The 24,068-nt window shown below is 38.1% G+C and overlaps 1 protein-coding gene across 1 annotated transcript in view; it reads right to left on the bottom strand.

Moving 5' to 3' along the window:
• Window positions 1-16,985, bottom strand: part of cplx1 (complexin 1) — a 57,436-nt gene extending 40,451 nt beyond the window's left edge. Inside the window, exons 1-2 of the mRNA XM_008421168.3 lie at window positions 16,742-16,985; window positions 15,948-16,065 (exon numbers count right to left, since the gene is read on the bottom strand). Coding sequence (XP_008419390.1) covers window positions 15,948-15,978 — 31 coding nt within the window. The 5' untranslated portion in view covers window positions 15,979-16,065; window positions 16,742-16,985. The remainder of the gene's footprint in view (window positions 1-15,947; window positions 16,066-16,741) is intronic.
• Between the last annotated feature and the right edge of the window lie 7,083 nt (window positions 16,986-24,068).

The raw sequence follows: 24,068 nt of genomic DNA, 5'->3' as shown, positions 1-24,068 counted from the left end.
CCTTTATTTGTCTGGGACGGTGACTCATGTCACCTGAAAGCAAACAGCACCACAACCATGACATCCATTAGCTTCTCTTGAGTCACTAATAATGGGGTATGCATGCTTGCTTTTTAATCTCATTAAATATCCAAGGTTTTGTGAGAAGCCCTAATGGTCTGCAAGGGCCACTCCGGCATTGAGTTAAGTCTGAACTTCAAATACTGCACAATAAATACAATCTGATCTTTTTTATGTAGAACACTATAATAGCTTCAAACAAGCAGCCACACACCAAATTTAAGTAACATTTGTGCACTGAGTCAGTGTTTTTAAGCAAACTCTTTGTTATTATGTAATTCTAGATACGCCATGTTTCTTGTTCTTTTGTGCTCAAATCTCAGCTATTATCTGAAAAGTGAGATTGCTTTAACACAATCATTTTTCAACATGGACACTGTTCTCTTTAATCCCACCCACCCAGCTGCCTGGAGCAGCCTGGCGGGATGCCATCTGGTATTGTTAGATTCCTGATATTGATCTCTCAAAAGCTGGCCAGCAAACTAGAAGAGTACCATCCCATCCATCAGAAAATTAACAGAAAGCACAAAGAAACTTAAATTAATGGAAAAAAATCCTGCTCTAACAATTCCAGCTTTAAAAGATTGACTTCACACTCTGCCAGGGAGAGTATTGGCTCAGTAGAAACCCCTCAAAGGAAAAAAAATCCAGGTGACATTTGAATAATGGTGATTCATATAACAGAGCTGCACATGCAGCTCACTATCAAAATGGACTCTAATGTGCTAACCGGCCGTCCTCCTCACAGCAGCGTGTGGTTAAGGCATCATGCAGCCAGAGTGTAAACCATTAACCACTTTGTAGGTCAAACGCTGAGTCACAGTGAGCCTCAGTGGCTGTCATGCAGAACAGAGTCTCTTGACAATGCAGGTGTTTCCAAATCCCAAACTCTGTCCCGGCAGCAGATTAAAATGGGAATCCAGTTAGAGAAGTAATTAGCAGAATGAAGTAAAAAAAAATGAAGGTGCATGCAGGTTTAACTTCAGAGAAACTTATTTGTCTGCAGGGATGAGTGAGTGGGTTGTTCTCTTGACAACAGCAACATAAAAATGTGATTTATTATTATTATTCACTTGTTGCTTGTGGGTTTATATGAGCTTGAATATGTTTATTTGTCATGCTGACAGCAATCTCAGAGGGAAAATATTTCATTCTTAAGCAAATTTGATTGTATTTTATGAGTTTTTATTTTACCAGTTCACACAACGTAAAGAAATATATGCACTTTTTAATGCTGACCTATTATGCTTCCTTGAAAAGGTTAGAATAGATTTGTGGGCTATACAAAACATGTTCGTTTTTCTTTTTTTTTGCACAAAATTATTGTTGTACAGTGATATTTTATTCTGCTGAGTTCTGCATAATCTGAGCTCCTTTCTATTGAACTGTTTTACGTCGTCATGTCACTTTAAATCCAAATAAGCTGCTGCTGGCCATGACCCCAATTCAACAATTACATAAAAATGGTAAAAATGACAAGCAGAAGTAGAGCCTCCTGCACAACCAATAGGAATGCAGCACATGCTTTCTGGATGGTGGTAACGGCGGAGTGCCTGTTGACTGTGACTCAACAATCAGGAGGCTTTTGAAACAGCTCATTTTCCAGACACTAAAAAACATTATCTTCTTGCCAAAACACCACCTGGGTGAATTTTTAAATACTTAGACTATTTATAAATGCAGTTGAGACCAAAATGAAAGTTTTAAAACATGCAAAATGTGAATTTTACTTAATAGGTTGTCTTTAAGGCATTGTGCTTTTGAGTAGTGCTGATTATATTTATTTACTCATTCACTTGCTTTATTTCACTATCCAATATCCAAAAATAAAGAAATTGGCCCATCAGTCACTAATACACTCTGGTTATGATGTGATGTTAAAACCAAGACATATTAGAGTCATAATTAATACACAATAAACAAAACAACATGTCAAACTTCGCTTTGAATACTCCTATAAAAAAGTTTTGCTTTGTGTTGTCCTCTATGCATCCACTAAATCCATATTTTTGTGTTTATGCACATCAGCGTTTCTGCCTTTTTTTAGTTTAATTCCAACCCGTTACCAGCCTTTGTGCTGAACACATTCAAAGAGTTGTGGACCTCCGGAAGTTGCTTTATTGCCACAAAAGTTAAACTTTGTTGTTGCTTTTCTGGTCCGCCAACATTCTCGTTTTATTATTTTTCTCTTACAACTTCTTGTGTTTAAGATTTAAATCAGCTTTACTAGACTTGCACATCAATCACTCGAGAAATCCTGGTTGATGCTGAAATGCACAGGAACATTTAACGTTTCATGAAATCAGTCTGCTCACTGATGGAAACCACTGAACTACAAAAGCTAGTTGTCAGTCAAAGAGAGAGCGTTTGGGCTTTCGCTTTGTCCAGAGCAGGTGTGTGTCCCAGCTTATTTTGCACATTCCTTTCAAGTCAGTTCAAAAATGCTTCTGCACAGTGGATACCTCAGGGACATTTGGTGCTAAAAAATGAAAGGATTTGATCGACGGGCACCTCTGCCACATGGGGATTACCTCGGCAGCAGTTGGACTGTTTGCCTCCGGCATGCTGTTGAAGGGCAAAAACACCCCACAGACTGGAAAATGTCAATTTATTGTCATTATAAGATTTAGTTTTACTGCACAAAAACAGTGTAGGGGTTGATTCAGAAATTGGTGTGAAAATAACCTGACAAACGGTGTGAATTTCAACAAGATTTTGAGCAACTACTGACATTTTTAATAATAGTTTACTTTAAAACTTTCTCTTTTAATATTCAGAAATTGGTGTGAAAATAACCTGACAAACGGTGTGAATTTCAACAAGATTTTGAGCAACTACTGACATTTTTAATAATAGTTTACTTTAAAACTTTCTCTTTTAATATAGTAAATCTGTTTCATACTGCATCCACAATGTCTTAAAAAAATTTCAAAATATATAACAAATTTTAAAAGGGTATATATAATAGTTTTACGCTTCATTTTCAACTGAAATCTGATGTCTGAAATTCAGAATTTAACCAAAGGTTGTGATGTTGTTACGACTGTAATACAAACAACTAATAAAAAACATAAACTCAAATCAAAATTATGATGATTTATAAAGTGGTTTATTCAATAACGAGGAAGAAGTGGTGAAAACTGTTTCCATAGAAACAGCAGCTTGGAGACCCAACAATCCAGAATCCTGCAGAATGATTTACATCAATATACAATGAAAGTCTCACTTTTCTCCACATAATTTACAGAGAGTGTTTTATTAAACCCACGTTTAATAAAAACACAACAAAGGGTATTTTCATTGCTATTTTTTGCTTTTACCACCTAAGATGGGATTTTGTAAAACAGGGATTGAAATAACCCACAATAATTACAAAATTATTTAAATTCAACTTTTAGTCTATTTGTGGAAAAAAAGAGAAGATTTAGAGTTTGTTGAAAATGTAATTTGAGTTCATGTGTGTATTACTGCTAAAAAATATATTGATTGTTGAGGCTTGTGTGTCGTTTCATCTTAAAAGCTGTGTCTGTGGACCGTAAGTTAAGTTTAGAAAAATCCCTCGGGTCATTTGCTACCTGATCACCACACAGACGACACCATAAGAGTGACAGGAAGACCTTCAGGGCTGAGTTACTGGACTGTAGTGACAAGTAAAAACATCAGCCTCACAACATCAGCCGTCTTCAAAGTGTCATTTGAACTGCTTTGAACTTCTCTCTTCTGCAGAGACTGGGAGAGAAAAATGTTTTTTCATGTGGCTTTTAAAGTAAAGGTTATTAATGCAGGTAAAATATGTTGTTTAAAACATGATTGGAGTGTCAGAGATAATCACACAATAGAGATATATGTTGAAACATTTAACATTTGCCAAAAAGTACTTGTATAGAGCTTTAATATTTTATTATTTTATATTTTATTATATACTTTTATTTTCCCTAGGACACAATGAAGGATATTCTGTGTCATCTATTCTATTGTCTGATGTTCCCAGAGCGGGGGTGTCCACACTTTTTGTTATGTGGGCCAAAATTGTTGAGTCAAAAGTAGTCATGGGCTAAGAGAAAAAAAATCAATATTTTTGCATATTTACTGTATTAAGAGAAAGATCTAGTTTTAATTTTTTGTAGGATCAGTTAACAAGTTAATAAAATACATTACATAAATATCACTTTATCACTTAAACTAAATAAAAGCTGATTAGGGTGCAGAAAATCAGCTTCAGCAAAGTTGATTTTTCAGTAAAAGTCACCTGGTTCTACTTATAAAATATTGGTTTTAAAAAAATGAATATAATGTGTTGTAATTAACATTTTCAGTTGTAAATAAATTATGTCAGTAAAAATTTCACCCTGATTAAAAATAAAAAGTTTAATAAACAAAGTTGTATCATTTGTTTATGACACAAACACACAAATGTGTGGGGCCACCTTTGGACAGCCCTGCCATGAAGCCTCAGAGCTCAACAGATACCAACCAAACTCTGACGGTATCCATGGAAACCAACTCAAACACACACACACCACAGTGATGTAGCATCCGATACAGTTTTTACTAATGTCACCATTCTACGTCTGCATGGATTCAGTGAGATTGAGGCTTCTGGTCATAATGTTATAGTTGGCTGATGCTGCATAACAGATGGAGTTTATCTTCTCACTGAAAACTGAAACATTTCAACAGCTTTTCTCCTAACCCCGTCTCACATCCTCGTATTTCATTCATAAAAACTCTGCGGAGGGGAAATTTCTTTCCCATGTTAGATTTTTCAGCCCTGATGAGATAGTTACTAAATTAAAACAATACTTCATTCTTCTTTTTTTTTTTCAGAATTTATGGTTTAGTTCAGTTCAGCTGAACTAAACCGGTTAAGTTCAGCTTAATGCAACATTTAGTTAGTTAAAGCTGAATGAAATTTTTTGTTAAATATTATTGTTTATTGGGCTGCACAGTGGCGCAGTTGGTAGAGCTGTTGCCTTGCAGCAAGAAGGTTCTGGGTTTGATTCCCAGCCCCGGTCTTTCTGCATGGAGTTTGCATGTTCTCCCTGTGCATGGTGGGTTTTCTCTGGGTACTGTGGTTTCCTCCCACAGTCCAAAAACATGACTGTCAGGTTAATTGGTCTGTCTAAATTGCCCCTAGATGTGAGTGTGTGTGTTCTGTGTGTTTGCATGGTTGTGTGTCTCTGTGTTGCCCTGCGACAGACTGGCGACCTGTCCAGGGTGACCCCGCTTCTCGTCTGGAGGGTTGCTGGAGATAGGCACCAGCAACCCTCCTGACCCCACCAAGGGACAAGGGTGTAAGAAAATGGATGGATGGATTATTGTTTATTAATACCAATAACAGCACATCAAAAGAGAAGCAAAAATTCATATTTTTTGCAGTTGGTTATAGTTCTTAGTGAAAATCATCACATCCTTTAACTTTATTTATCATAGCGCAAAAGTTTTATATATTTTGGATTTGTATGTAAACTGCATAAAGTATAGCTTCAAAAGAAAGCAAAATGACATACAGTTTTTATTTTCTTACAACTAAAAATCTAAAAAGCATAACGATGTAAACATGCGTTATTTGTTCGCTGCAGACTGAAACTGTTGTTCTTTCTACTTTGTAAATTAGCTCAAGCTCAGTCTGTATGAAAAACATGCAAAATTAGGTTGGATTTAGGTCCAGACTTTGACTAGACCAACTAAACAATCTAACTGTAGCTCTGACTGAATGTTTTAAGGTTGTTGTTCTGAACCTCCATCGCAGTCTCGTGTTTTCTATATTAGCTTATTTAAAATAAATTGTAGATATTGATGAAAATGTATGCAGTATTGTAACCCTAACCCTTTTTTCATATCCTGAGTCCTTAAAACTGTAATAAAATGGAAAATGATGAATCACTTCAATGCCAGAGCACTTCCCTGCAAATTCTGGCAAGTCATCAGTGTTTTGATACTGAAATTTGTCCTTTTCTAGTCACATTCAGGCGTGATGGACCATCAGAGAGAAACATTGAGAGCAAAAGTGTGACTCAGTTCATCCAATTTACCAGAATCCCAAATTGATTAAAACACTTAGTCTGTAATATCAGTTCTCCCAAAGGAATGAGGGGAGAAAGAGTTGGCTCTCTAGCATCCACTCCATTTTTTTATACCAATTATTTTATTAAAAGTCTAATTAAGATCATTACTTTTGTTTTATTGGAAGATTTGAAGGCTTTTAAGGTTTATATCGAGCTTTGCACATCAACAAATCATCTCACCATCAAACCACTGTACATATTTAAATTAGATAAAAAACTAGCCTGCTCTATTCACAGATTAAGTCTAAATCTTATTAGAAAATCATAAATCTTCAAATCTGATTGGCTTATTATAAAATGAGAAATATGAATCTTATAAAAGTTGGCACGATCTGAGAGTAGCTTATAAAAATGTGAATAATTTAGTGCCTTTATCCAACACATTCTGCTTCCCGTTAAAGAGACAGGAACTAAATGACTATTGATTTCATCTGTCTGAGGGGAAGTTAAATAGCATGCAGTGATATATTCATCTGTTAAAAAATATTACCTTCATAAAGAATTGCAACCACCTTGGAGGAAAGGTGTGCAAAGGATTTGTGTAATAATTTGGCAATTTGTTTATGCACAATCTAAGCTAAAACTATAGTCACAAACAAGAAAAAACATACAAGTATGGATCATATTTCCTTCGTCACTTAGCTAAAAATGTATTATTGTATGTCAGAAAACAGATTCATCACGATCAGATTTTATAAACGTTGCAGCACAGCAGCCAAACTCTCAAGAGATAAACATACAAAGATGTGAAAACATCCCTCTAAAAACTAGGATGTGCCGTAGTTGGAGCTTAATCTGTTCCTCCAGAATAAATGAGAAGAAATCAGAGAACTTGGCATCACTGCACCTCAGTTTATCAGAATTACATTGCTTTCTCTGTTTTGGCTCATTTATTCAAAATGGGTCAAAGTGGGATGATATTCTCTGTGAAATATTATGATTTTCTTTCAACTCAGCTGCAAGCCTGTTAGGTGTGAAGAAACCAATCAGAATTGCTCACTGTCTACTCAGTCATGTGCAAAAGTTTAATATGAAATCCAGCAGGAGTCGTCTGCTAGGCTGAAATTAGTTTGTCTTTTTGTAAACTTCTGGTTAAACAGTAAAAGCCCATAAGATTTGCTACATGTTGCTGGTCTACTTGCAAGTAGCAGCAGAAAAACATTTGCATAAATTCTGCTCCAAAAAACATATTCTGGAGACATAACTGGTTGGGATTCAAGTTAAGTCTTGATTTTATATTGATTTGCAGGAGTGCAGGTGTGCAAACAGCTGAGCCAATGTCCATAATCATTTCATCGACAAACGACAGAAAGAGACTTTAATCTCAAAAATCTGACTTCAGTCTCACAGATAAATAATTCTGACTTTAAATTCTGAGAATTTTGAGTTTAAAGTCAGAATTCGGTTTTTTCTTAGTTCTTGTCTACACTTTGCATATCATAAATGTATTTAAAAAATTGGAGTAGCTCAAGTTTTCGATGCATAAAAAAGTTACATATTCTGTAAATGAGGAAGTAAACAACCCATTCACCAGGGTTGCTGGGAAGGTCAAACAAGAGTTGTGTATCTCCATATAGCCACGTATCCTCCCGGGTTCTTCAGATAATCCTAATTAATCCTTGAGGATAATAATGTGCTATCTCCTAAGTGACCACACAACCACAGCACAGGGAGTTCTGCTCCGCTTTTTCACGGCTGCACTATCAATATTAGTCACGGCACTTCACAATTAATGCATGGATCTAACATCACACTGTCTCTTGTTATTACACACAAACATGACCCATTACACCCACAGTGCTTTAACAAATGTGTATTTGTGTGACTAATTGTGCCAGCAGCTACTGAAACTGCTACCAGGCCTTTTATGTTCGAGAGGCTCCATATTGTCACCAAATGTGCTGGTGAATCCCTTCACAGAAGACACTCGGCTTGTTCATAAACAGACGTTACAACAAATTTAAATATGCAAAAACTTTTCATCAAAAGAGATGGTTTTGCTGTTGAGCAGCAAATCTTGTCGTAATGTCCTCCAGTGTGATTATTTTCCTGCAGAATGGACGGGTTTGTAATTAGAAGTCATTCTTTTTTTAATGACCTGAGACATTTTGGATGGAAGCAATTAGTTGTAAATATTGTAAATATGTTGGGGGTCTAGTTTAGTTGGAAAATCAAATTTATTAAGGTTGGTTTGGAGCTCATGCCTAAAAAGCTGTTAGTATAATATTATCACCACCACATTTAGACAAATGTTCGACTCCAGTGGATCACGCCTCTGTGCTTTCTAAGCAACTGGATCACGGTTGCAACATAAACCAAATGTCATTTGGGGTCCAGTTTTATATGCATTTTTTAGATAAAATAGGGTCATTAATTATGACAGGCTAGAAATACATACAATTTTAATACTTCTTCAATTCTATATTATATCATCCAGTTCTAATGAATTCAGTTTTTTCTCAAGCTTAACCTGAAGATGCAACAACGAGCCCTGGGCTGCAGAGCCAATAGGAGATGGATATGGATTGATTTTTGTGACCTTTACAGCCACACACCACTTAAAGTTTAATCTCTGTTTCTGTTTATTGCATAGTTATTGCTGGAGTACAAATCAATACTAAATACATGCTGCGCCAACAAGATATTGGATGGTCTACATGTTTTCCATTCACAGGAAATCCATGAGAGGAACATAATGGATTCTGGGGTATGGATAATGTTTGTGGTTTCTAAAAGACACATTAAAATCCCAGTTCACCTCAAACATTCACCACCACAGTTAGGAAAATGTTCGACTCCAGTGGATCACACCTCTGTGCTTTCTAAGCAGCTGGATCAAGGTTGCAACCTAAACCAAAGGCCATTTGGGGTCCAGTTTTATATGCATTTTGATTTAGATAAAATAGGGTAAATAATTATGACAGGTTAGAAATGCATAACATTTTAAATACTTCTTCAATTCTGTCAGATCAAAGATTTAAGGCTCTGATTATTATTTTGTGACTACAGTAGCAGCAAAATCAGCACCAATAAATTAAGATAAGTTCTATTTTGATAAGTTCTTGTAGCTTTCACTAGTTTAATAAACACTCAATAGGTATGCTGAAAGAAAGACTATCGACCAGTAAAAACCCTGCTAACTTTAGGATGATTATCTTATTAAAGATCCCCCCTCTGCCTTTTGGACTTCTTTGAGATCTCTGCATTTATTAAAAAAATAAAACTTATAGTTTATACTTTATACTTATAGTAACTTATAGTTTGTAACTTTAAGCCAGTTGAAGACAGTTTGAAGCTCAGCATCCATTTGAGTAAAACATACTATCATCTGCATAAACACACATACATTGGCTGAACACATTAAATTATTGTATTTTTTAAAATTAAATTATAAAATAAATCTTTAGGGAATTTCTTCAGTATCTTCAGAAGTATTAATAAATTATTGGTTTAAAACAAGCTCCCATTTCTTTATGAAAAGTTACTTGTCAGCTAGTTTTGTCTTATTTCAAGTGTACTAAGACATATGTACTATAAACTGGACAAACACACTTGGTAATGTTTTGTGTTTTGCAGTGTATGGTTCTCCATCTTGGCTAGATTTGGTTCTTTGCTTTTCTTTTGGTCACATATGCAAACTCAAGCTTTATTTCCTGCTACTTCAGACTGCAATCATAATTGTTTGAAATAAAACATTCTAGGCTTTAAAGTCTGTAAATACGTCGGCCAATTCTAAATCCTTGGAGTACAACCCATGAAATGTAAAATGAAGCTCCAATAAACAGGATTTTTGTTTGCATATAAATGAAGTGTTTACATCTTTCCTAACTTTATATTCATCAGACCTATATTGGGTATTTTCTACAGTAAATAGTGTTTTGCATTTCCCAGAGTGACGTTTCTTTCCTTCAGGGATTGTTTATATGTTTGCCCAGTGGTTGTGTGTAAATGGCTCAGCTGCAGGCTGCTATATCTGCACTGTTGTGGTGCTTTTTCCCCCTCCTGTGGTTTTCAGCGGGGCGGGAGGTCTGTCGCATCCCACTGATTGTGATTCCCAGCGTGTGTCTGTGTGTTTGGGTTTGTTTATCAGTATGTCAGGAAGTTTGAAATTTGATGCCTTTGTACTGTGAGTGTGTGTGTGTGTGTGTGTGAGTGTGTGTGGCCTGCCAGAGATGTGTGCTTCTCTGTATTTGTGTTTGCATCATTTAAACAACATACATACACACACACCCCAACACTTTATCATCTAATGCCAGGTAAACTCAACAACTCAGGTCCATCCAGTCCCTCATCCTGTCACACACAGCTCTCTTTCTAACTCTCCATCCATCTCTTGTCACACACAAGCAGACACCAAATCACGGCTGCACACACAACCGCAGCCTCCCCTGTGGCTGCCTGATTGAGGTTTTCTCACCTCAACCTTTAAATTTACTGTAATAGTAGAACGAGCAAGGTAGGGAAGAAAGAGAATGAAAGCTAAACTGAAGGATGGGAAAACAAAGGGGAAGAGAGGGAGAGTGATGAAGTGAAAGAAGACAGAGTTAAGGAAGTGTGGTAAGAGGGAAGGAGGAAGAGTGACAGAGGTGGCAACCCAGGGGAGAGGAAAGGTGAGGAAAAAACGGCAGAGAGTTTGGCAGAAAGAGAGTTAGAGAAGGAGAAACTCAAAGACAACATCTCCCATTAAAGCGCGATTACAGCCTCTGCTGGTCCAGACTTTACAACCTCAGCCTTCAGCCACTGATGATATAACAACCCATTTTAAAGATCAATTTGTCACTTTTCATCTCCTCCTACATCTCATTTTCCTCCGTCCTCCACTACAGGGAAGACAGGACTGGATGGTGGCTCACTATTTACCATCATTTTGGATGAAGCCATCCGTTATAAATCTAATGCGCGACCATTTCTTTCTTTCTCATTCTCTGAAGCCCTCAAACAAACAGACATACTCTGCATCAATGAATAATCCTTTCTTTGTTTGCAGTCAGGGAGGCAATTCCCCTAAATGTCACAGATGAACTATGGTCAAAGTCCAGGAAGCCCTAAACCAATTTACGAAAGGCTCCACATCAGTTTTATTCTGCCCTAAAGCCGTAGTTGCTCATGATAACAATCTCATTTTTCTACTTTTGGGGTCACACCGTTTTTCATTCAAAGCCCAAACGTTAATGTATGTAATGTGTTACAAAGCAGTATACATTTATAAAGTTGAAGCAAAATTATGAGTTTTACCAATAATATAGTGTAAAATTGTATTAATTCCTCCTGAATCAATAATTAGTGAAGCTTCACTACAATGCTGCTGCATGTTTTTGGCGAGATGCCTCTACCAGTTTGCACATTTACAAATTTACATTGAGCTATATTTCTCTCTCCTTGTTGTAAAAAAGGCATAGCCACAGGATGATGCTGCCACCACTTTGTTACACCGTGGGCATTTTCTGTTTAAAATGCCTAGTTTTCCACCACACAATAAAGGCGTCTCCATTATAAATGTATGTTCAAAACTTTGTCAATGTCGAAAAACACAATTTTGCAATTGCTGTGTTTAAAGAAGAAACAAAAAAAAATCAAATGTGAATAAGTTTGTTCACACAATATGTTCTTAAAAAACATGGCGTGGTATTAATCATTTTGTAAAAAACTGATTGATTTGTTATGTATTTTATATCTCCACTTTAAATGCAATCGGTTCTGACAGTATTGTAGCTGTCAACACTGAATGGTTAAACCTTTATATTTTAGAGCATGTTTGTTGAGTAGCACTTACATGTTAGAGGCAAATTAACAATATTTGGATCCCAAGATTTCAGCTATAAATAGATTTACAATGTCAAATAGAAAATTTTTCATTTTTACACTTAGTTTTTTTTTTCACTCCTGGCATATGAAAGGTTTTCAAGCAAACCAGAGCTTAAGTGAGAACAATATTTGGGTGGATCAGGACAGCAAAGTGTTTGAATTTGAGACAATAGACCTCTGCAAAGTTATTCCCATGAAAACAACATTTTAATGACTGTCTTTACTCTGACAAAAACTGGAGCAGAAATAATTGACTTACTCAAAAGGAAACAAGATTTGCCAGTTTGAAACAGGTGCAAACCGGTAATGTTAAAGTGCTTGAGATGTTTATCGAGATCAGATTGTACCCAGGTCTTACTGAGGAAAAGACTCATTAAACCTGACAAGGAGCTACATTCATGATGGGCCTGTGAGTTTTTAATAATGAGATTACTTTCTCCAGGAAGCGCTGAGACAGCTGGACCAGACTGACTACTTCAGTGACATCGACTGGCAGGAATTATCCCTGATAGTTACACCGCCGTCCTTTCGCTGCACCTTCTCCATCAAGATGCAATTATTAAGAGCAACTTCTAACACTACCGATGTAGCCAATAAGCTCTTCTCATTTTCAGTCAAGCATCTGCAGATATTTCATGATAACATAGTTGTGATTTTTTTCTTTAGGTGCAGCAAGCTGTGTAAACTTCTAACTTTATTCCTGTAATTTTATAACTCTTTTTTATTTTAGTATTTTAGCTGCAGTAAAACAAAATTATTTTTTTGTAAAAAACAAAAACAAATTCCCAGTAAAATTAGGCTCCAAATATCTTTAAAGTGTTTTGCAGGATGTAAATACTCAAGACAAGAAATAACACCATGTTTTAACATAACCAGGCAGAGTCTGTAGCATAAATAGGCTTTATTGAAGCAGTGCATTGGAAGATACATTCCACCTTGATTGAAGCACCAAATAGAAATTGAGAAAGATGTGATTTTGTATTCATGGTAAATAGTCAACTTACTCTAACTAACAAAGTTTTTGACAATTTTTGCAGCATAAACAGTCCAAAAACGTCTTTTCGACAAAGGTGAAGGGGTCATGGCAACAGATGCGTGCTCCTTTGATGCTTGCCGAGTCGACCTTTCTCATCACTGAATGAAAAACGCTGGGAAAAAATTTAGATGTCTAAATTGGAGCAGATGGGAGTGTGAGTATCTCCTCGCCGTGCACAGAGAGAAAGAATTTAGATGATAGCCCACAGCTAATCCACTACGCACCGAAAACTCATTACTGCTTAAGAAGGTAGCATAAAAACTTGCTCCCCAGGTTGGAAAGAATTACCGTTCTGAAGGTGAAGACCTTGGCACAAGCTGCATGATTTTCCCCACGTGTGAAATTTCTTTTGTGCACAAGTCAGCGGCTTTGACTTGTCTTTAATGATGGAAAGCTGACTGGTGGGGGAACCTGCTGCTTCTCGGATACCCACTAAGGAACCAACAGGCAGTTAAACAACATGATGTACGCCGAGCTGAGAGAGCAGCAACTTCAACTTCAGCTCCTTTTACTGTAGCTGGTGACAACATTTTTATTATCTGCGAGTCACTAACACAAACCTGTCAACAACAGCTGTCTAAAGCCTTGGAGATAAGCAAGAGAATAGCATACCATTCACTAATGCAAGACAGGACGGCAAAACTTAACATTCAGGAGATATTTCAGTAAAAAAGGCTTTTCAAATAGTTATGTAATTGTGAAAATTAGGTTGTACCTTTTTGAAAGCAGACAACAGGATAAAACTGCTGTTTTCTTTTCAATACCAGATTTATTTTAACATCTTGTTAAAAGTATGGACATTATAAGTGCATGCAGTTTCTTTCTAATCCAGTATTATACAGGACCAGCGTTTAAGCTCTAAAGGAAGTGAGACTTTTGTGATTTAATACATATCCGCAGAGAAGAGGTCTAGGCCAGCTGTGGAGCCTCTTTGCTGCTCCAGAGCCCAGTGGGGAACTCCTTCAAATTTCCCTAATGCCCCTGTGTCAATGCCACATCAAACCGTGGCTTCAAAAAACAGCTGCTTTACCCTTTCTGACTTCTCATGACAAGAACATTTTCAAGTCATTTGAGATATTTTGGAGTAATAACTGAAAATGGCTTCAGTTTGGAAGATGGTGGAGTTGCAGTGCCTTGCAAAAGTGTTCAAGCACATTCATTGTTTTTACAATTGTAATGTATTTCATTGGGATTTTATGTGATGGATTAACCCAATGTAAAGTTTCAAAGTTTTTCAGAATGGAAATGAAGTAATCAGTGGTATTTGGTGCAACAACTTGCCTTAATCTCCATAGAGACCATTTGTTTGCCATTTGCTTTCAGCCCAGAAAGTCTTCAGAGATTTGATAGGAAAAAGCTTCATAATGAACAACAAACACTGCAGATAAAGTTAAGGAGAAATTTTAAGCAGGACCACAAGTTTTACAAACTTTGAATGCATCACAGATGAGTAATCAATCCATCATCTGCAAATAGAGAGAGCCAATGATAACTCTGGAGGAGATGTAGAGATCTAAAGCTCACGTACGTGAATTTTGTTGACATGCCAATATTTAGCTGTGAACTCCACAAATCTGAGCTTTATGGGAAAGTAGGAAAAAGAAAGAAAAGGATGAAAAAAAATCTGAGTGCAGTTTGTTACGTTACCACAAACATGTCAAAGATTGTCTTTTTGTGAGATGAAACTAAAATGGAAGCTTTTGGCCTACAGAAAAGACACTGTGTTGCAGAAAAACAAAACTGCACATCAGATCGAACATTTTCGTGCTTCATGGTAGTGGCAGTGTAATGCTGTGGGACTGCTTTTCTTCAACAGGGACAGGGAAGATGGACAACGGGTCTAGAGATGGAAATTAGCCATCTCTAGACCTAAATTTCCCTAATGGTGGAATCTCATTTACATGTAATCTCATTAAATGTTCATATTGTCCCATTTAAAAAAACTGAACTTAAACTAGACCTCATCAATTGAGCCAAATACAGGCAATCCTGGAAGAGATGTTTTACTTTTTGCAGAAATACAACCAGAAAAAAGAGTATTTTCATTAGAATCAGAGACTTTAGGTCAATGTCTTGACCTAAAGTCAATTAAGACTCTTTTGGAAAGACTTGAAAATTGATCTTCACAGACACTCTTCATCCAATTTGACTGAACTTTAGTTATTTGTCACAGAAAAATTGGAAAACATTTTCTAAATGCATAAAGCTGGCAGAGGCATACCACAAAAACTCACTGAAAAGTATCAACCCTGTCAGATTTATTACTTAAATCCACTTAACATCATTTTCTGTTGTTCTGTCACATAAAAGCTCAAACCACATTGACATGTTTGGTATAGTTGTATTAGTAATATGCAACAAAAACTGTTTTTCTGGAGCCTTTTTGCCTAAACTCATAGTAAACAGCAAAGAAGATTGGCTTTTCAGATGACAAGTGGGTTGCATTTTCTCCAAACAAACAGTCACTCTGCTGAGACTCTTGCTCCTTTGTGAAAACCACTTAAAGTCCTTTCACTTTCCACTGCGTCATCCGCATATTCACACAGGACAAGCAGCTTATATTCCTTCAAAATCCATTAATCTGTTATGAGAATCTCGTGTCCGGGGACTCGCTGCAGCACAAGCAATTAGGAACTCATTCACATTCCTGAATGCTGGAATGAAATTATTGAAGATTAGATTCTGTCTCGATTAACGCCCCCATCGCCGTCTCCTCCTCCTTCAGAGCGAAAGTGTTCACTCAGCATAGAGGGACGAGAGTCACTGCGGCGTCCAGTCAAGACGCACACAGCAGTAATGATGAGATTTATAAAGCTGCTTCATGAAACACAGAATGGCCACAATGGTTCAACAACCACAATGGAGAAAGCTCAGGGGCCCCCGGGGCCAAAAATGTCTTACGCATCAAGCAGAACTGGCAAAATAATATATATAAACAATGTATGAAATGAATACCCTTTGAAAAGGTTGGAACTTACCTCCCAACGCTTGTTTCATAACGAAATTCATGATGATGGCTTTGGGTTCCTTGCCTTCCTTATCTGATCGATGTTACATTCAATTGTTGCACAAAAGTGGAATCCTGTGTTTCCAGATCTAAAAGCAACAACAAAATAACAATTAGGCTTATTACCAGTTGATGGAAACTTTTTTTTCTTTAAAAAATATATAATTGATATTTCTGACCTCGGATAGTGGAAAAAAACAAACAGTTTTTGTAACTGGGGTTTAGAGAGCCTTCGTACGTTGCGCAAATTGAAGGACACGAAGGTCAATTATTCAACAGCATCCTGAATCAGCTGTTATCATGGCTTAATTGTTAATCTTATTTAAAATGTAGTTGAAGCTTCGTTCGGGTTATCACTTCCAATTAGACGAGTTTTAATGAGGCTCCACAGGACGGTCCGTTGTCACGCATGTGGACTAAACCACTCCTGTGTATTTATCAGGATCATGTGGTAAAACTTTCCATCTTCCATTGGAGGGACCCTGGACACAGCCATCCCACTCCGGGAAGAAAAGCTGCTCCTAAACCACGTTAATCAGGCAATATATATCTAAAAAGAAATCCTACCTGGTGCATGCATTCATTCAAAAAAAACATCCTGCATATTCGCTCTCAGAATCAACAATGCAAGACACGCAGATGGCGAAAAGCACACATGCACTTCCTTGTACGATTAGAGTGGTTTCAGCACCAGCGCTACCCGGATAGCTCCACATGCAAAGCCGCCTATCAGCGCTGCAGCAGCCGCATCAAACATCGGTTTACCTCCGTCCGACAGGTTACGGTCCACCTCAGTGAGCGGGGATCACAGAGCGGGAATCAGGCTGCAACACCAGCGAAGTTCTCCTGCAGCAGGCGGCAGCGGCGCGGGCTAATGACTGCTCGTCCCTCGCATCTCCGGCTCCCGGGGCTCGGGAAAAGAAAAAAGAAAAAGAAAAAAGGACGTCCTTGGTGCTTCCTCCTGCTCTCCGATTCGTCTGCACACACACTCACAAAAACACACGTAGGAAGAGAGAGAGGGGAGAGGAGGAGGAGGAGGAAGAAGTGGAGTGGAGTGGAGTGGAGGGGGTGGTGGTTTGCAGCCGTTTACACCGTGATGGGACCGTATCACATGCAGAGAGAAGCGTCCCACCATCGTCCTCCTGACCGACACAGAGAGATCAATTATTCAGCCTGGAGGCAGGCTGCCTACTTAATTTCTGCAGCGAGAAGATGCAATCGGTTTATAGGCCACCTTTGAAATGCAGACTGTGGGAGAACATGTTGGCGTCTCTTGCTTTTTCAGCGCGTCTATTCGATTCGCTCCCAGCTGGAGCTGCTAAAGAAAAAATACACAATGTTCCAGTTGGGTGTCTTTAATGTTGCAATGAAGAGATCTGCTGTGTTGGTGCTGTTTTATACCATTCGGTGTTAAATTCAGATTACATCCCATGGTGCCATATTCGGGAAAGACTGGAAAAAAATAACCTTTTCTGTCAGATTCACCTCAAAAGAGGCGTTCAAGTCTCTCAACGTTCTGACACAAAGAACAAGGAGGACTCGAATTTTAAACATTAACCACTAATAAAGAGGTCATCATTTAGACCTCATTATCCAAACACCATTATACAACCCTCTGCACTTTGTACATGAACATAGTCACAGCCAAAAACATGCCTGTAAGGAGATATCAGAAAAAATACTCTAAATAAGTTGAGTTTCTAATGCTTTCTAGAGAGGCGACTTTAGTCCAGTGGTGGGCAACTCCAGGCCTCGAGGGCCGGTCTCCTGCAACTTTGTAGTGTGTCTCTACTTCAACACACCTGAGTCAAAGCAGTCCAGGTTATTAGCAGGACACTGGAGAACTTGACTGCACTGAGGAGGTGATTCAGCTATTGGATTCAAATGTGTTGGACCAGGGAGACATCTAAGAGTTGCAGGACACCGGCCCTTGAGGACCAGGATTGTCCACCACTGCTCTAATTTTTCAACTATTTCTATCTTTTATAGGTCCTACATAAGAGCTAACCAAGTCCCAACAAGATGCTGTGGTTACATACAATTCCACTCCTATTTTTAAATGCACACTTCATTGTCAAGGATGCCATTAGCATTGTGTCTTTCCAGAATGCAGCATACAACTTTAATTACTTTGTTTTTAAAAAGCAAAGTAATTTATTTTTCCCCCTGATTTTCTGTAGTTCACAGAGTCCATTTTATAGAACAATCACATAACTGTTACCTTTACTTCTTAATTTTGACATCGTAATTTAAGGCCTTGAAATTGGCCCTCTGTCTCTTAAAAAATCTCATCTTCAGGAAGTCATCAGAACTGCGCTCCTCTATTGTCCCTTTAAAAACATTTTAGAACTGAGAAGTACCTCAGCAGATGTTGGCTAATTGCTGCTGGCTACTCTAAAGGAGCTAGTTTTGGGAGGGTTGCACTGGGAGGCAGAAGCTTGGAAAGTTAAAAACTGCTGCTCTGAGGGGGTGGTGTGTCTTGAAGGTGGCACTAAGTCCAACCAGATGGTTTGCACAGATGAATGGTTGCCATGGAGATTAAATAAATTGTCAAACATGTATGTTTTTGATGAGGAAGCATGTAACATGACATAAAGCTCAAAAGAGTCAATTTTCCACAATACTGCTCCTTTAAACATAAAGCTTCAAATATGTGTAACCCAATGGTAAACTGGGCTACACATATTTGTGTACAGTCATTGCAGTCAGTTACTGCAATGACTGTATGATAAGGTTACCGTATTTTCCGCACTATAAGGCGCACCTAAAAACCTTAAATTTTCTCAAAAGCCGACAGTGTGCCTTATAATCTGGTGCGCCTTCTATATGGACCAATATTGAGCCACAACAGGTCTAGCAACTACGGTAAGCATAGACATAAGCAGCCGCCGAATTCATTTTCGCCCGTAGAAGAAGAAGCGCGCGGTGCATTCTGGGATAGTTATCAGAACGTTGGTTTGTTAATCAAGTTTGACTGACCTATCTACCTACCGACCGTCTAGAATCAGGTCGTCCGCAGGTCATTTAGCACCACGTTCTCCACGAATATGCTGTACACGAACGGAGAAGGGTGACCATCGTCCGGCCACGCCCCGGCCAAGTCGCGGAAGGCTCTCTTCACCGACCGGAGTCGGACTGTTTTGTTGACATTCACTTTAGTGCAGTTCCATCTAGTGGATGCATAACGTCACTCCAGCCTCTACTGTAGCGTCTATTCTATGCGCCTTATATATGAAAAAAGTTTTAAAATAGGCCATTCATTGAAGGTGCGCCTTATAATCCGGTGCGCCTTATATTGCGGAAAATACGGTAATAGAAATCTTACATAGTTCAAGACAAGACACAAATATATTAAAAGTAAACGTTTATTTACTAATGCATAACATTTTTGACAGCTATGGATTTCACATTATTGTTTCTGAAAGAAATACACTAGTATTTTCCTTTACTTTAATATTTAAATAGTATAAAGGGTAAAGGTAGCTATTAAGTAATTAGCTTACTTTGTAATTAAAATGGTATTGTCTGTAAATCAACTAAGAGCATTATTTTATGTAAATATTGCAATTGAAAGAAGTATTAGTGTGACGTAAGCTGCACTGTGTATTTGATTTGGCTTTGCCATTTGATTGGTCACTGAAACACTCCGTCCAGTGCGTGACTTGTGATTGGTCGAAAGGAGAGGGGAAGCGAGGAAGAAGGAGAGGAGACCCGTGATGGTGGAGGACGGAGGATGAGACTTGTGTACAAGAAGTGAGAAAAAAATACAATATTAAAGGAGAGAAAACCGGACAAAAGCACGGGAGAGGACGAAATTCGGGAGAAGTTGGAGGAGCTTGGTCGACGCGAGAGGGACGGGACGAGAGGAGACAGACATAAGTAGTCCTGACGAGCTTTGAGCTGAGCTAAGTGAGCTAGCCTCTGTAACTCCACGTGTTCTGCTGCGTTCAATGGAAGTCCGGAGGAGAGGACGAGTTAATCACAACGCTCTCAATGTTTTCCTCGTGAACTGCAACGCTCTCAATGTTTTCTTCTGGGATTTCAACTCTTCGCTTTTTGTAAAAGACCTGCAACGTTTTTCCACTCTCTTGGAGGTCGTGAGTAAAAACTGACTGTTACATTTGTTTAGGACTGTATATTAATGTAAGCGGACATTTCTTGTTGTGCCCTGGTTGAAGGGAAAAGGTGGCCATTAATATTGCATTTATTTGGTTCTCTAAATCTTATTAAGAGTTTTCCGGCTTTGAAGTTCATCGTGGTAAGGTAAGGTAAAGTAAAACTTTATTAATCCCATAGGGAAATTAAGATTGTCGGTTGCTCACACATTAATTCACATCCACAGAGCATTAATAAAAATCTAAATAGTTAGATTTCCTGTTATTTTAGTTTCATAAAGGTAGGCTGAATCATTTTGCCTGAAATTCTATTGAATTGTTAACTTCTGAGTAAAAAGCTGAAATGCATTTTTAAATTTATTGAATCAAATTGTTTAATCATGACACGTCCGTGTCTCATTATGGACATGTATAAAACATTTAAAAAATATTTCTTCTAATATGAGGCTTTTGATAGTTAAATTCTACCTTTGGTCACAAAGAACAAAACTTTATAGATTCTTGCAAAAGTTTTAAGTGGAAGTGACTCATCTGTCCAAGCTCTGTTATTTCTGAATTTAGTTCACACTTGCACCTCAAAACTGACCTACAATAATAACTGTGGAAACTCCAGTTGATAAAGGAGGAACAGTACCATGACCTCACTTTTTCCTAAGTGTGTTGAAGTTGTGAGGACAGCGTGGAAGACCTGAAGCAAACACACATAGTCACAGACATTCAGGTCATGCACATACACAATTTCACTTAGGCACCAGATTTACCCTCTGACTTTGACATTTCTTAGTACATATACTTATATATACCAGTAATATGTTCTTTTCTTATTTTTGTTGGTACAAATAATATTTAAGATGCTCCTAACATGTTGAGTATTTGAATGTATTTCAAAATTTTATTAATTCAATGTGCAAAGTAGTGGAAAGACAAGAAACTCTTTCTTTAACTATAAATGAATAAAAAGCTCATATTGAAATACTGCAAAAACACAAAATGTTACCAAGTATTTTTGGTCTATTTTCTAGCTCAAATACCTTACTATACTTGAAATAAGACAAAACTAACTTTTAATATTTCAGCACAATATAGGAGCTTGTTTATGTCAATAATTCCTTAATATTCATGAAGAAATACTGTAAGTGAAATAATCTGCTAGTGACACAATACATTTTCTCATATTAAAATGTCTTGTTTCAGAGATGGAATATTTCACTATATAGTATTTTATTGTAGTAGCTTAATCCCACACTGAAAACTTCAGAAAAAAGTAATTAAAGTACTTTTATTAGAGGTGTGCCGATCGATCAGTCACCGATCATAATCGGCCGATTTTTGTGAAAAAGTGCATGATCGGTGATTGCCGATCATTGGCTCTTGTTGCCGATACCGATCACCTGCTTCTCATTTCGCAGCCTGCCTGTGCAGCTGGTCTCCTCTTTCCTTAACACTGTGCAAACGTGCAGCAACAAATCCTAAGCAATGTGGAACTATAACGCACTGAGTGAATGGGGAAGTTTGCGTGTTGCAGCGGAAAATTGAAGCACGTCAAAATGCATCAACACAACGAAGTTAATACGACATAAAAACAATGCCATACTTGACGGAGTTCAGCTACATCGAGGCTCACTGCAGTAAAAATGACATATGGAGGATCAGATAGCAGGTAAAGCAGCGCACAGCTACAAACACTCACCCGGATTAGCATGACGGTCAGAAAGCTAAACAAATAACCCGCAAAATTATTTAAGTCTTCATGCTGCGATGTAAGACGCTGGTTCTGCTCTCGCTGTTGAACCGCTGCTACGCGCTACAGGTAGTAATATTTCACAGACGGAGCGCCGCTTCTGCTCCACCTGGTAGTGACTCTCAAACAAACCTCTGCTTAAAGCTGCAGCAACTAACCTAAAAAAATAAATTTTACAGACGTATTCAAACTTTCGCTGTCCTAACATTTCAATCTGGAGAGACTCAGACGGACAAAAGGGAACAATTAAAAGATTTAATGACAGGAATGAATAACAGTTCTTTGGGGCTCGGACCCCGGCAGCTAATTTGAGCTGAGATTTGATGTGAACTCGATGAACATCCCGATAACTGATTAGGGATGCTCTCCCCCGGGGCCCGACACTGATGGTGGTGGTCGGGAAAGGGTGCCATCCTAGAGCTGAAGGATGTGGGTGGAGAAGGGGAGGTGGTGGGTTGAACGCAGCTGGGAAGCAGCCGACGGCTTGGGTGTGGATCCTTTTACACAGAGCCTGATTGCTGATTGAACGCGCCGGGTAATGTCCAGCGCTGAGGTCGGAGATGAGCATGACATCGATGGGCGAACGAAGGGGGTGGAGTCTTCCAGCTTGAACTTTTGCTAAAGCTCCATGAGACAGGTAATCTCTAAAAAATTAATCGATCTCCTCCCTGTTCTGCATAATTACTCCACTCAGTCAGAAACAGCCACTCAGAACTAGCAGTAATCAGCTAGCTGGCATGCTATCAGGAAGTTTTCATTCAGTAACTCTGGATTGTTTATTGTAATGGTACCTGTATTTGCCTTTGAATGTTAAGTTTTATACTTGAATTTTTTTGGCAATGTTGAGAGGTTTTATTTTAACTCTTATTATTATTTAGCCTCTTCAGAGCCTCCATGTTATCAGTCTGTTAAAAATAGTATTACCAATAGCAGTACAATTTGCAGAATGCCTGTTTTGTTTAGTTTTCTTCTTGGAAAAAGTTATTAAAAACAATTTTTTGTCTAAATTAAGGTGAATTCTTGGTTCCTTTTTCCACATAATGTAACCGGTAGTATTTATGATAAAATAAAACCAAACAAAATAATTATGTGATCGATATCGGTGATCGGTATCGGCAGGAAAAAACCTGATCGGCACATCTCTAACTTTTATTCAGCATAAAGAAATTGCACACTTAGAAGTAATTGTTTTCATTTAACCCTTATAGGCCAAGGTCTAATTGGCCATTCCGGCGCGCAGTCTTTCTCTTCTCAGTGCGTCAGAGCTCGCTACGAAGCCATGCAGTGATCGCTAGCAAAACAACTACTACACACTACACACACCACAAACTCTAAATAACATACTTACTGTATAAAAAACCTATTAAAACACTATTAGTAAAATCCACAGCATCAATTCTCCCTAGTCTCTTGCCTTATCCAAATCCCCCCCCCCCCTCGTTTGTCCCCACGTGTCTCCGTTCTACCTAGCAACAGACCATCAACACATTTTCATTGGTTGTGTCAAAATGTGGTACAGTTAGACCCCCACACAGTAAGGCGAAAATGATCGATCATATTCCTGGCTTTATTTTCAAGTAAATAACCACAAAACCAATATAAAAACACCACTTTTATAAAGTTTGAAGTCCGTACTGTCCACCAGAGGTGAAATTAACACTCGGTATGCCGTCTGTGTTATTACAAAGCCTTATAAATGTGTCACGTGCTTGCCCGCTCCACAGCGGGCTTCGTCCCGGTAGGGTTAAATCACATGTGGTGTACAATTATTTGATTTCCCTAGAAATCTATTTAAAGTAAAAGTTTTCATAATCTATTTTTATTTTAAGTGTTTATAGGAATACCTAATCATGAGTTCAATCAACTAAACTTGATGTAAATTAGAAAAATGCAGTAGGACCAATTACATCTATAAGGCAGACTAAATCTAAGGGATCTTGCGATTTTGCAAAAGACTATTTGCTTCTTGACAAAAAAGACTAGGGATGGGCAGGGCATTCAGACACATTGGATGTATTGCGAAAAGGTCAGGGTAGCAGAGGATGGTTTCAATCCATCGACCTATGGGTCCAGCACTCTTCCGCTGCGCCACTCTGCTTTACACCCTCATGCTGTGACCCGGATTCGAACCGGGATTACTGCGGCCACAACGCAGAGTACTAAACATACGATCATGGCTTCTTGCTCCAATGTTTCTTTCGTCAGCCACTCCTAACAAACCTTTCCTCTGAAGATT

This window comes from Poecilia reticulata, chromosome 10 (assembly GCF_904066995.2).
Source record: "Poecilia reticulata chromosome 10, P_reticulata-male-v2, whole genome shotgun sequence".
NCBI classification, from domain to species: Eukaryota; Metazoa; Chordata; class Actinopteri; order Cyprinodontiformes; family Poeciliidae; genus Poecilia; species Poecilia reticulata.
This window is presented reverse-complemented; position numbering and strand designations above follow the sequence as displayed.